Source organism: Cantharellus anzutake (genome assembly GCF_015039405.1).
Source record: "Cantharellus anzutake strain C23 chromosome Unknown EI90scaffold_44, whole genome shotgun sequence".
Classification (NCBI taxonomy): Eukaryota; Fungi; Basidiomycota; class Agaricomycetes; order Cantharellales; family Hydnaceae; genus Cantharellus; species Cantharellus anzutake.
In genome coordinates, this window is record NW_024066994.1 from 113,825 (window position 1) to 127,157 (window position 13,333).

Consider the following 13,333-nt stretch of genomic DNA (forward strand, 5'->3'; position numbering starts at 1 on the left):
TTCCGTACAATTATTACACATGGAAAAAACGCCTGATCTACATCCAGGATCGTGTAGATGACATTGGTGGACAGCCTGCCAAGGTCAGACCTATCTTTGCTAAGTGTAGTCTCAGCGAATCCACTTTCGACTTTAACACCCGTCTGGATGCAGACGCAGCATTCGTATACAACGTGGGTCGTGGGGCAAACAGTGAAGACCCCGAAAGACTGTCCCACGGCACAGCACTCAGATGGGTGCTGGATAACTACCACCGATTCTCACAACCGCCTGCGGCTCCAGAAGGGAGCAAGAGGTGTGTAGACCAAGTTAGGTCTAACTCAGGAAGAAGGCCCCGTCGTCCGAATGGGGACGGTGATGACGAGATTGGTGGCGAGGGTGGCTCGTCCTGGGCCAACCCACCATTCCTTGACCCATTTGGCACCGAGATAAAATGGGAGCCTTCATCCAACTTTCCAAACCGCTCGTCTGTACAACCCGGTTTGTTTGACTCAACCATGCGTTCATACGCAGCACCTGCGGCACGAGTAGTGCCTGATCCATCTGAGTTCATGACTCAGCTTCTTGAATCTGCACACCGAAGTGTAGAGGTTCGAATCCTACAGCCACTGCCTGCAGATGTACGCCCAGAACTGCTCAAAAAGATGCAGGGACTGACTCCGACCATCAAATGGTCTGGAGAGAATAACTCGAAGATATTCCACAACTGGCTGCACTCCTGGCTAGTGTCATATCCATACAATCCTGACCTCCGCTCTGGGCTCCCGGAACTCCGAACTCCGACTTCCGGAGTCCTACTTCCCTTCCGTCACCTCCTCCTTGCCGACTCCCAAGAGGTTATCCCACCTCCGGCTCGGACACCACCTTCGGTCCGACTCCGGAACATTCCGGGTCCGACCCCAACCTCGACACCTTCCAGACGAGTACGCAAAACCTATGCTCCCAACTCCGGACCTCCGCTCCGGTATCCCGTTCACGTCTCGTCTCCGGAACCTCCGGTCTTAGCTCCGACCTCGGACTTTGACCCCACCTCCGCTTATACCCATTGTATTGGTTAGCTCATTCCATTTAATTACGTTTGCCAATATTCCGGAGTTTAACCTCCGAGTTCGGACTTTCCGGACTTACTCCGGACCTTGCAACTATTGCATTGTCCATTTCAATTCCGCTATTCTCCCTCATTCCTATTTGGGCTGCTGCTTCCTTTCTATTCAGTCAGCTAGCCATTCCCCACTCCCAACCTCCTTCCTTCCTCCTTGGGCCTTGGCCCTTCATTCCTCCTTTGGGAAACACCATTGAGTCAAACACTTGACCCTCAGTGTTGTTCCTCTTTCCATCTCCCTTTGTCTCCTTTTGTCCTACCCTTGTTCCTTTTGATTCCGGACCCCTCCTTATATACAATGTACCTAGTAACTTGTAACCTCAGTCCGAAATCGACATGAATTCCCCCCAAGAGACTTTCCCCCTGCTAGATCCGAAAGTAGGGACCCCTAGGACAACCAGCAATGGCACAGCGCTCCGCCTGAGTCGCTGAGGCCGAGGTCCTTCCACGCTAAGTCTCCGATTCCACTCCGGAGTCGTCCGAATCCACCCAGTTCTAACAGCTAGCCTATATGTCGTCGTGTGGGTGGAAGGGTGAAGCTTATAACGAGTTTCACATCCACACTTTGACAACCGCCGTTGAAGGCGAGGTGCAAGACCTCCTGATGCACTATATACGCATTGGAGTGCAGAACGGGGTAACTCCCCCATTCTGGGATCTACTAGAGATCCTTATTTGCACCTTCATGAAGAAGTCTGCAGCAGTAGCATCTACGAAAGCATTCAAAACGCTTTCATACGATTCCACGAAGGGAATCAAACACTTCTATAATCAGCTGTATCGTGCAGCTGAGGAGATGATCACACCTCCTGACCAGGCAACGTTCAATGAACGTTTCCTGAACACCATCCCTGGCGAGATGTGTCGGGAGATGGTTATGCGCCACGAAATTTCCGTGGACTACACAACGAAAGATGAGTTGTGGACCGCCGTGCTCCGCCTGGACCACGCGTACAATTCTATTAAGGCAATCTCTGCGTATCGTAACGACTTGCAGGCGCCAACCGCATCGAAAACGACGCAAAAACATAATACCAATGCTGCAGCAGCTCCCAAAAAGGCTGCTGATTCTTCGTCTGCCAAGAAAGTTTACAAAAACACATTCGGGGGAAACACGTCAACTCTGAAGAGCAGACAACGCTCAACCTTCCGTGTGAGCTATTCGCCGGCTCCAAAAACAGAAAAGTCGACGTCGTCTACAGCGACGAAATCGACACCATCCTTGGATAAGGATGGGAAACTGTGTTGTTATAAATGCGGGAAAGTAGGGTATCAACGTGATTGCCCAAATCATGACAAGCCCAAACCGTGCATGTACAACATAGCGGTTGAGTCTGACGAACGAGACATACAGGACTCGGAGCCTGTAGAAGAACCGGAAGGTGTTGAAGATCCTGCAGAGGTGCAGGACTATATGGCCGACGATGAGGCGTTCGACGATAAACTCGTGGACGACCCGTACGACCCCAACCTCCTCGCTGAGGCGGAGGAGGAGTACGTAGAGGTGGACGCCGACATGTTTGTCGGTGCTATGACGTTCGTGGATCCCATGGACGAAAACTTCTCCATTAAATTAGCGTCTGCTTGGCAAGCAGACAAACTGCCATCTGATGAGCAGATAGTAGCTGAGCTTGTCGACGACGCAGTAAAAACCTACAAGAGGGACGGTGTTATACCAGTCCCAAAGTCTTCATCCAGCAAACCGTCAATGCAAAGTGTGACGAGTTCTTCAGTGCCTAACAAGCTTCTGAAGAAAATCCTGCCAATATTCGATGCGAAGTTTAGAATCTCACGAGAGGCAGGTAAATACCCTGAAAACCGCAGCGCCGACTTAAGGTGGACGCTCACTGGCGAGGTTAACATCGCCGGGGTAAACGCTTTTGTCCTATTTGATAGTGGCACTGAAACAGATGCCCTATCTCCAGATTTTGTCCAAGCAGTACACATCCCACTGCTCGAGTTGCCAAACCCCTTGGTTCTCCAGATGGGGACCAAAAACAGTCGTTCGTGCATAATGTATGGCACGAATACTCCCGTAACCATTCACGGGGTTACGTCTACTCACTATTTTGACGTCGTCAACATTGACCACTACAATGCCATTCTCGGAGCTCCTTGGCTGAATGCCAACAGAGCGTCCCTCAATTTCGAAACTCACACCATCCACATAAAGACGGGCGACATCAAAACGTTTGATGTCCTGACGGAACGGGGTAAAACCTCCGTGGGGGCTGCTGCACGCGGTCGCCCCAAACTTCCCCATGCACCGAGATCCGAACTGCCATCTAGACAGACAGCATGACGCAATACGGCGAAGGCTGAACACCCTTCGCCATGCATCCTTGCCATGTCCGCTCAAAAGGACACGGATACCTCCCAGTGGCCCAATCACTGGCCAAGCCCGAGGTCGAAGGACCTCAGGCTTCCTGACTGTTCCCATTTAGAAGGGCTGCCAATGACAGACCCTGAATTCGTGCCACTCAGGAATTGGTGGCGTGAACGTTTCAAGGACGTCATGGCACCAGCCCCTGAGGTCCTACCTCCGTTCAGGGAGGTTAACCACCGGATCAACTTGATTGATCTGAATAAAAAATATATAGAAAGAAGGGCTATGTGCCCTCAAGCCCTCGAACCGCAGCTTCGAGAGAAAATCGCTCATTATGAGCGTGCCAAGTGGTGGGAACGCAAGGCAGTCGCAACGGCTGCTCCACTTCTTTGTCTTGCAAAGAAGGACGGTTCTTTACGGACTGTAATCGATGCGAGAAATCGCAACGCGAACTCTATTCTCGATGTCACGCCCATGCCTGACATGCGTTTCATCATGGATAGCATGGCTCGGGTAACTTATCGATCAAAAATCAATATGATGGACGCGTACAAACAGATTTGTATCGAACTAGACTGCGTACAATACATGGGGATGAGTACCCCGTACGGTACTTTCATATCGAATGTGCTGCAACAAGGGGACTGTAACGGCCCTTCCACATTCCAGCACGTTTTGACTTGGATCCTAAGGGACCAAATCGGTTGAGCTGTCCATGTATGGTTCGACGACATATTCACTGGAACTACAACAGTGAAGCAACACAACGAGAAATTCTTGTGGATATATACTCGTCTAAAGGACGAGAAGCTCTATGTGAGCCCAAGGAAATTTGAGCCATTCGCCCCTGTACTCGACATACTGGGGTGTAAAGTGGACTCAAACGGAATCCACGCAGATTCCGACAAACTAGACAAAATAAGGAACTGGCGGACACCAGAAAACCACACCGAGGTTCTGCGATTCCTGGGTCTCATTGAGTACCTAGCAAAATTCCTGCCCAACATCAGTGCATACACTGGACTGTTGCAATCCATATGTACCAGCCATATGCTGTTCCGCTGGAGCGCCCTACACGAAAAATGTTTCGCGCAAATCAAAGTAATCATGTGCAAGACGCCGATTCTAAAGCCCATAATCTGGGATATACCAGATTCAATTGGTTCAGAAGACCAAGACAAGTACCGTGTCTGGGTGATCACTGATGCCTGCCCCACTGGCGTTGGGGCCATGCTCGCACAGGGTGCAGAATGGCAAACATCTAACCCTGCTGCGTTTATGTCAAAGAAATTCACCCCGACTCAATGGGCGTATTTCGCCTATGAGCTGGAAGCTCTAGGCGTTCTGGAAGCGCTCACCAAATGGCTCGACAAGCTGACTGGTGGGCGAAAATTCACTGTGGTCACCGACCACAAGGTGCTTACTTACTTCAAAGAGAAGAATCACACTGCGCCGTGTCACATTCGTTGGCAAAATTTCTTTCACAGCTTCAATTGTGACATCGTGTATGTACAGGGGCACACAAACAAAGTGGCTGATGCCCTGTCACGGTACTATGAATCCTCGTCAGATGAGGATGTCCACTATGACGATTACGTATCCGCAGATATATGGATTGATAGAGGGCAACAACCTGCCCTTGGCACATGCTGAGGAAGCACGAGAATTATTACACCTGCACAGGTTAAGACTGCAGTGCATACGCCTGGGTGCGTCCCACTCTATCGGAGACGCTCAGGAGCCACGAGATCTCGAGGCATCGGAGCTTGATCCCCCTGACAATCGTCAAGGGAGGAGGGAGCTTTCCCTCGAAGATGTACTGCCACCATTGGCAGAACTATGTCCTCATGTGGAGGACAAAGCTTTCATCGCAAGTGTGAAAGATGGCTACTCCAAGCACACTGCTTGGAAAGGGATCCTCGCAAAACCTGAGGATTTCCCTAAGTTCTCGATCATCGATGGCCTAATTTTCCGTCTGAATGATTCAGGCAAGCCACGACTTGTCCTCCCTGAATCTATTCATAAAGGGGAGAGGATTATGGGCATCGCGATCGAGCACACACACCGAATCCTTGGTCACCTCGGCGTCAAGAAGATGCTCAAGTACATACGCAAACACTACTGGTGGTCTTCGATGTCAAAAGACATCGAGAAATTCTGCACATCCTGCGGGACGTGCCAGACGACCAAGAAAAGCAAACTCAGATATCCGGGACTGCTTCACCAGCTCCCGGTCCCTGAGAAACCTTGGGAGTCAATCGCCATGGATTTCGTCGGACCATTCCCGACAAGCCTGAGTTATAACTACCTTTGGGTAGTTCTGTGCCGACTAACGTGCCAGGTTCACCTAGTGCCTGTGACGACCCAGGTCAAGACTATTGAGCTGGTGCATCTGTTCCTGCAACATGTCGTGCGCTTGCACAGCATGCCAACATCCATCGTGTCAGACCGTGACATGAAGTTTACGTCTCAATTTTGGACTGAGTTACACCGACTAATGGGTGTTAAACTCAAGTTAACTACCACGTTCCATCCTCAAGGGGATGGCCAAGCAGAACGAGCGATCCAGACGGTGGTCCAGATCCTTCGGTCATTCGTCCGACCCGATCAGCGAGATTGGGCCGTGCATATACCCATGGTAGAATTCACATTGAACTCAAGTGCAAATAAATCAATGGGATTCGCCCTGTTTGAGTTGGTATACGGATACCTCCCACAGATGACCGTGTCCCTGCCGTCATCCGAATTGCCGGGGGTAAAATCCTTTGCCCAGTGGGCCCTGGACAACATCCAGGCCGCTCACGACGCTATTATTAAGAGTCGTGTAGAACAGGCTATCCAGGCGAACCGACATCGGCGCCCTGATTCCCCCAAACTGAAGAAAGGGGACTACGCATATCTTTCAACGAAAGATCTGAACCTCCCCAAGGGGAGGGCGCATAAGCTGTTGCCAACTTATATTGGCCCCTACGAAATACTGGAGGTATTTGAGGACTCATCAAACTACGTCCTCAGGCTTCCCCCAGTACTGACGCAAAGAAATATCTTTGCAAAGTTCCACGTCTCACGGCTCGCACCTCATGAGCCGAATGATTCTGTGCTGTTCCCTGGATGCGCCGTAGAAGTATTTTACGACTTTGGCGACGACCCAGAACGGGAATATCGGGTCAAGGAAATCGTCGACCATCGATGGGACGACGATAAATCTTTATGGTTCCGTGTCCGATGGGGACTTGGTGACCTTACTTGGGAACCCTTGGCCAATGTAAACGATCTAATTGCGTTGGATGACTACCTAACAGTACAAGGGGTAGAGAACGTCGAGGAACTGAACCGTCAACGACAGGATCAGATGCCGGACAATAGATCCAGCAGACCATCACGACTGCGGCATGAACGTTGCCTACCGGTCCGATACCAGCAGATATCAATGCCTTATCACGGCCAACTATGGCGTTGAAGCCATGAGTTGCCTAAACTGGCAAGTCCGGGAATATCCGAATAATATCGGATAAATGCGACGAAAGCGGGATCAAATCCTGCTTCCTACCATCAAATTTGAAATCGCTCAAATGAACGCGACTGAATCCCCCCTCGCTGATTCTTCCCTCGACCTTTCCCCCATCAAGGAGGCCCTCATAGACTCCAGCCCAAACTCCCCACCTGTAAGTCCCACCACGGATGCTGCCATGTCATCGATGGACGACAACTCCACAGTCGCTCAGACTGTCACACCGGAAGCGCCCAGCACGGGCGTTTTAACCCCAAAACAGGACCATTTGGTCCTGCCCACTCGCGCAAGTGCGAGTGAGAAATACCCCCACCTGCCGCATTCCACGCAGACAGGGCTCGATCAACTCGAAATGATTACAGAAGTCGTGTGGGCCCATATCGAGAAGAAACTCGAGAAACGTAAAGAGACTACGTTCGAAGACGAACGTAGGAATGATGAGCTCGATGAGCTCAGGAATAAGTATGAGATGCTGCAGAACGAGGCCGACAACCTGCGTTCTGAAAATGACCATCTTCATCAACGGGTCGAATCCCTCCGAAAGGCCAACGACAAACTCAACGAGGACGTCTTTAGAGTTGCACGCACGGCAAGGGGACACCCTGCGTCTCCCAAACCCACCCCGATCCAATCTTCTGCTCCCTCGTCGTCACGGCCCACTGTTCCCCAAACCATCGTTATCCCCGGGGTTGGCCTGGTGGATCCTGCGTCGGCCAAGTCTGCGCCGTCAAAAAAAACCACCTCTTCCAAGAGATGGGCCCCCACGTCCAACGATGACGAGATGGAAGGCGAATGGGTCGTCGACCCTGATGCCCCCTTCGAAGAATTCGTCGCGAACCGTCCACCCAGCTACCACTACTACGAGTACTACGACGCCAAACTCACTGAAGTGCATGGCGAACCCCTACCCCCACCAACATATTGTCGATCGGTGGCCCTTCCTACCCGCTTCTACGACATCAACCATGTCGATAGAATCGAATTCCCAGATGCGGCTGCGCTCGTCCGCGACAAAGAACCTAAGTGGTTCGAGTTGGTTCGAAACTACATACACACCGAAGAAGGTGTGAGGTTCTATGCTACAATGTACCATCTTGCCTGGTCGTTCAAGACGGGCAAGCCCTCGCAAGAGGACGTTGACACCTGTACCGACTGGTACAGGGTGGCTACAAACAACCGTACCTCACGAATGCATATGTCGCGCGACGATATTGAGACAGAGGCGAAAAGACTTCCTGACCAGTACCCCCCGGCTCGTATTGCATGGATGTACATCCTCGCGTGTCGATGGATAAAACCAATGACTGACGACGCTTGCGAGCGTCGTAAAATTCAATGTCAGGAACGAGCACTTATGTACTCGAACCCTCCCCCAACATCGTACTCAAACCCACCTATGATGTATGCGAACCCACACCCTGTGGCGTATTCGAACGCCCCACCTCCACCGCAATACCCCCCTCCAACGTATGCACACTCGTCGGTGTACGAATCCGCCCACGCACCACCAGTGCGAGGGCGTGCTCCCTCCTCTTCTCATGGATGCGGCCATCCCATGCACCATGTCCATTACTCGCACCGTCGACAAGACGAGGATTCGTCCATGAACGACGCTGACGTCGAGACTCGTCACTACGATGACAACTATCTCAGCGATGATGTCACTGTCGATGCAGCTAGGTCCACGACAACTTGTAGGACTACATCAAATCGCCCGTCCGGCTCTGGCCCATCCGGGTCCGCACCACGTAAACGAATGAGGAACTGAGCCCTCATATCCATACCTTCATCAACGACAATGCTGTCGTTGGTTACTCACTTTCATCAACGACAAGGCCGTCGTTGATTAATAACTTCTTACCTTCGTCAACGACAACGCTGTCGTTGATTGTATATTCTGTACCCTTCGTCTTTCGCCAATGACAACGTCGTTGAGTATTCAATTTCTTCGTCAGCGACAACACTGCCGTCGACGACCTGCACTGTCAACATCGTCACGGTGGACGATGATATTTAATAAACTCACAACGACGAGAAAGTCATTCCATCGTCGACAACACTGTCGTCGAGACCTGGGTGCATATGTTCCAGGAGAAACTCTAAGTGGGCCTCACCTACAAACTACTATTATAGCCTCCTGCAATGAGTGTGCCCCCGTTTGCATACATCTTTTGTATGTAGAACGTTAAAATTTTATTTCTTTAAAACTGCTTGCTTTCCTCTTGTGTATATATGCTTGTACCCTGTCTGCGATTTAATATCGCAAGGGAGGAGGATGTGAGGCCCCGGCCCATGTCTATATTCTGCCCACAACATCAGTTGATGTTGTGTTGTGTAATAATTATGTCGCGACGCTAATTTAGCGTCGCGGAAGCTTCTCTATTTATTTGTGCCAAGAATGTATTAGATTGTATATAAACCCTCGGTAGCTGTAAAAGGCGGATCAGCCTTTACTTCTACCCCGTTAATATACAGCAAACTCAAGCGTATACTTAGACGGACTTCTGAGGCCTGAGGCGAATGGGGGAACGGAACATTACCGTCCCCAAACTAGTAAGAAACCTTTCAAACCCGGTCTCAGGCTGCTACCTCAATTGCAACTGGAACTGTTGGAGGAAGGGATCAAGTGATCTCCCAAACCATCAGGGAAGGGGTACCCCCCCCTGGCATAATGGGCGAGTAGTGTATGGATGCACACTAGAAGTCCTGGGTTCGATACCAGGCTTGTCCATTTTATGTCATTTGTCCAGTCACGTTGGTTTATGTCATAAGAATTTGGAGCTCCGGATAAGTCCAGTAGTCGCACCGGATACAAATTTCCTCAGGAACAAATGGAGGCGATACTATTCAGATGATAGTGCCAATTGCTTCCTCAACTGATGAAGTATATGGCCTTTCACACCATCTTGCAGCCAGTCAAGCTCGATGTGCCCAAGAAATCTCAAGTGATGATCCTTGTGCAGAACTCGAACGTTATCTTATCAAACCACTTGCATTGCCAGGAACCGACATTCTCAACTTCAGGATGGTAAGCCGCATTGCCAGCACTCATTTTGATCTCAACTGCAACCTGGACTTATCCTTTCCAACTTCCAGAAAAAAGGCGCTGCATATCTGGTTTTAATGTCTATTGCTCAGGACTTACTTTCGGTTCCAGCCTCGTCCATTCCGTGTGAAAGGGCATTTTCTGCTGCGAAACACACTGACAACGACAATCGGAATCACCTCACTCCTGAGCACCTTGGTGCTATCCAAATTGCCAAGGCTGATATACAGTGTCGTTATTGTGAGGAAAGGGAAGCAAAGAAGACCTCAGAGGCAGTGAAGACCCAAGAGTGGTGTGAATATGGCTGCATGTCTGCAGAGAGATTGAGAGTGGGAATCAACCTAGATTCTTAATGTTTGGTTGAAATTTCGTGTTCCAAGTATTATTAGTGCACTTCATAGTGTAATTACAATAATTAACTTGGACAGTAATACGAGGCTTGCTTGAACCATTCCAAAACCGAACCAAACCGTTCCAGAACCGAGTTGTGGTTCAGTTTGGTTCATATACTGGTTCGGTTCTGGTTTGACATCATCGCCCAAACACAGAACCGGTTCAGTTCTGGTTCTCAAAAAATTGCCCCAGAACCAAACCAAACCAAACCACAGCACCCCTACTTTTATTTACGTTCTGGTGATCTGGGAGACCCAGAAACGGCGTTAAACATGCAGGCAGAATCCAATTAATCAAGGTGACATGCAGGTTGACACCGAATGTGCGGACCCCTACCTTCTGCTCCGGGAATTGCCGACCACCCCTTCTTCCCATTGCGACTTTGTCGCCTAGCCCACGTGATTTTTCCCGCGGGTTCGCGCACATAGGGAAATGTGAGTGATGGCAGGGAAGGTAGAGGGGACAGGGACAGGGTTGGGTGGTCCACGTGCTATGCCCTGACAACCAGCCCCGGAACTTGGCCCGAATTACCTGCACAGCAGTGTCACTCTCCACCTAGTGAAATTACGTAGTTTGTGCCACTTGTGCTTACGTGTTTGACTCTTCTGTGACATCACGTGTATAATACAATTGAGTTGGTGTCCCCCAACAGCCAATCCGATCAAACGTTCATCTTCCATCTCTAGTGTCTTGCATGATGTCTTCGTGAACAATGTAACGTACACGTTAAATGGTGTATCTCAAGGGCATACCGATGTACTCGATAATCTGTAAAAGCGTAAGCAACATCCATCGTTATCTGATCACTTTCTTGTCTCCATTGCGCATGTTTACCTCGAATGTTCGTTGGATGGGGAAGACTGGAATCGTTGACTCTCCCAGCTCTTCTATTTCCGAACTTCGATATCACTCTAATTTCACTAGAGCGCAACTCGGTGGGTATTTCATTTCTTGCACCGCACCCGTCATGTCTGAGTCTTCCCAAGGATCAGCCCATATTCCAACTATCTGCCCTTGAACTCCGTTCACCACATCGATGTCGATGTCTAAGTTCGTTGTTATAATGACTTTGCCTCTGATTGCTATTTCCACGACACTTGGGAACCCTCCCTGCCACCCCAATCTGCCTGTATGACCCTCTTTGAACACGTGGTGGGCTATTGCCCATCGTTCGGACAGTCTCAATTCCCCCGTTGTATCCTCGGCATGAAATCGATATAACACTGTCCCTGTTCTGCAACAATGTAACCGTAATGCAAGTTCGTTGTGTTCGAACTGCATGACACGCTGTCACCAATACCGCTTCACACCAGGGAGGTTCTTCTGCATGGGTTTATTCCTAACACGATGACATCTTGTACCATAACTTGCATGTACATAGCGTCCCCCTACCCTCGTGTACTATTTAATTTCGTTGTACATAACTTCCGATGCTGATTCCTCTGATGTACCATTTCTTGACTGTACATATCATTCATTGCACTTTCCGCGTTATCCTTCATTCTTCCGTGAATGCTGTGCAGGTCGTTGCGATGCGAAGCACGCCCTCTAGTCTTGAAAATTCTCATCACGTGTATTCATCACCTCACAAGCCAAATATCGCGAGGTTCAGATTTTATCTTTTAACGTTCTCGGGCCTCTATCTAGCTTCGCATAGCGCGTTTTTCTCAGCATCACAGATAGCCACTGCGCGGTTATGCATAATTCAAGGAGACGACCTGCAGCCCGACAAACCGTCATTCCTCATGGGCCTCGGTCGACAATACCACCATCATGGAGAGATCAGCAACGAGAAAAAGAGACTATGAAACGCCGAGATGCCGCTAACCAAGCTCGTCAGGAGGCCAAAGATAATGCACTAAAAGTACACTTGCAACCGTAAGTTCACCATGCATGGGGCGCTGCATCGAATCCAACTTCTTTTCTCAGTGTTCCAGGTTCCGCGATACTCATTGAAGGACTTCCGTTTGATGCATTACCTGGAGAACTTGAGGTTTGTCGTCGACGTCAGAATACAGGTTCTACTAGCTAAGCGGCGAACTTTTGTAGGAGCTTTTTGCAACGACGGCAAGCAACCTTCTTTCGAGCACTTGGGAGGTATCTGATTCAACTACAGGTTGGATATGTAGTGGACGCGTATCTTCTGTATAATGACAAAGTATGCTTTTCCATATCCCGATCCAAGAATTGGCGCCAACCAATTGCGACAGGGCTATCCCAAGGGGAAGGGATATGTCCAGTTCAGTCATCCTTCTGACGCAGCTTTAGCACGAAGGGTGAGGATTGCTCTCGCCAATGTTGCATCACTGATCAATCCCCTATCCCTTAGAAATACCATGGTCGAGTCATTGATGGACGTGAGTGCCAATGTTGGTGTGATTTCAATGCTGGACGCGTAGCGAGTTCACTCCAGGCTCTCCGATTCGCGTGAGACTCGTTATCGACACTGAAGAGCCAGAGTTTCCTCGCGGTGGCCTGAATGGAGCCACCCAGCCGCGTAGCTTAGCCGGCCGTATCCATCCTCAACCAACACAAAATGTCAACGCCCCTCCGCCTCTTCGCCTCTCCCAACGTTTGGGCCCCCTGTGGCCTCGCCTCTCCCAATTCAACGCCTTCCCCCAACGCCTTCGGCCGTGGCTTTAACACTTCGATCCAACACTACGTGAGTTACAACACTCGATATTAAATGTTTGCTCATGCATGGTCCCACCAGCTACATCAACCAACCACTTCGAGCCCGCGTGAAGAAAGGTCCCAGACGTACGGCAAAACGGGCCCAGAGACTCGCATTGGCGCGTGACCGTCCAGCGGTTGCTGCCGATCTTGATGCCGATTTGGATAAATACATGAGTATGACTCAGACTGGACTTCTGCGATGATGATCGGACAACGGATCTCAATCTTTTTGTGTATATCTTTATCATTTCTTGTTGCAACATAGCTTTGTCAATGCAT

At 50.0% G+C, this 13,333-nt stretch overlaps 2 protein-coding genes across 2 annotated transcripts; one reads left to right on the top strand and one right to left on the bottom strand.

The window, feature by feature from the left end:
• Positions 1–11,198: 11,198 nt before the first annotated feature.
• Positions 11,199–11,880, bottom strand: EI90DRAFT_3069020 (uncharacterized protein; the record flags this gene model as incomplete). Its single annotated transcript, XM_039061129.1, is given in 3 exon segments — positions 11,199–11,313; positions 11,365–11,507; positions 11,518–11,880. Coding segments are annotated over 3 exon segments (196 nt in total), but the record flags the coding sequence as incomplete, so codon positions are not given.
• A 29-nt stretch (positions 11,881–11,909) lies between these two features.
• EI90DRAFT_1871027 (uncharacterized protein) lies at positions 11,910–13,236 on the top strand. The gene is made up of 8 exons (XM_039052285.1): positions 11,910–12,256; positions 12,308–12,371; positions 12,428–12,445; positions 12,495–12,536; positions 12,589–12,654; positions 12,708–12,735; positions 12,792–13,040; positions 13,092–13,236. The coding sequence occupies exons 1-7, from the start codon at positions 12,075–12,077 to the stop codon at positions 13,019–13,021; spliced, it is 630 nt and encodes a 209-aa protein (XP_038913118.1). The 5' UTR covers positions 11,910–12,074; the 3' UTR covers positions 13,022–13,040; positions 13,092–13,236.
• The last annotated feature ends 97 nt before the right edge of the window (positions 13,237–13,333 follow it).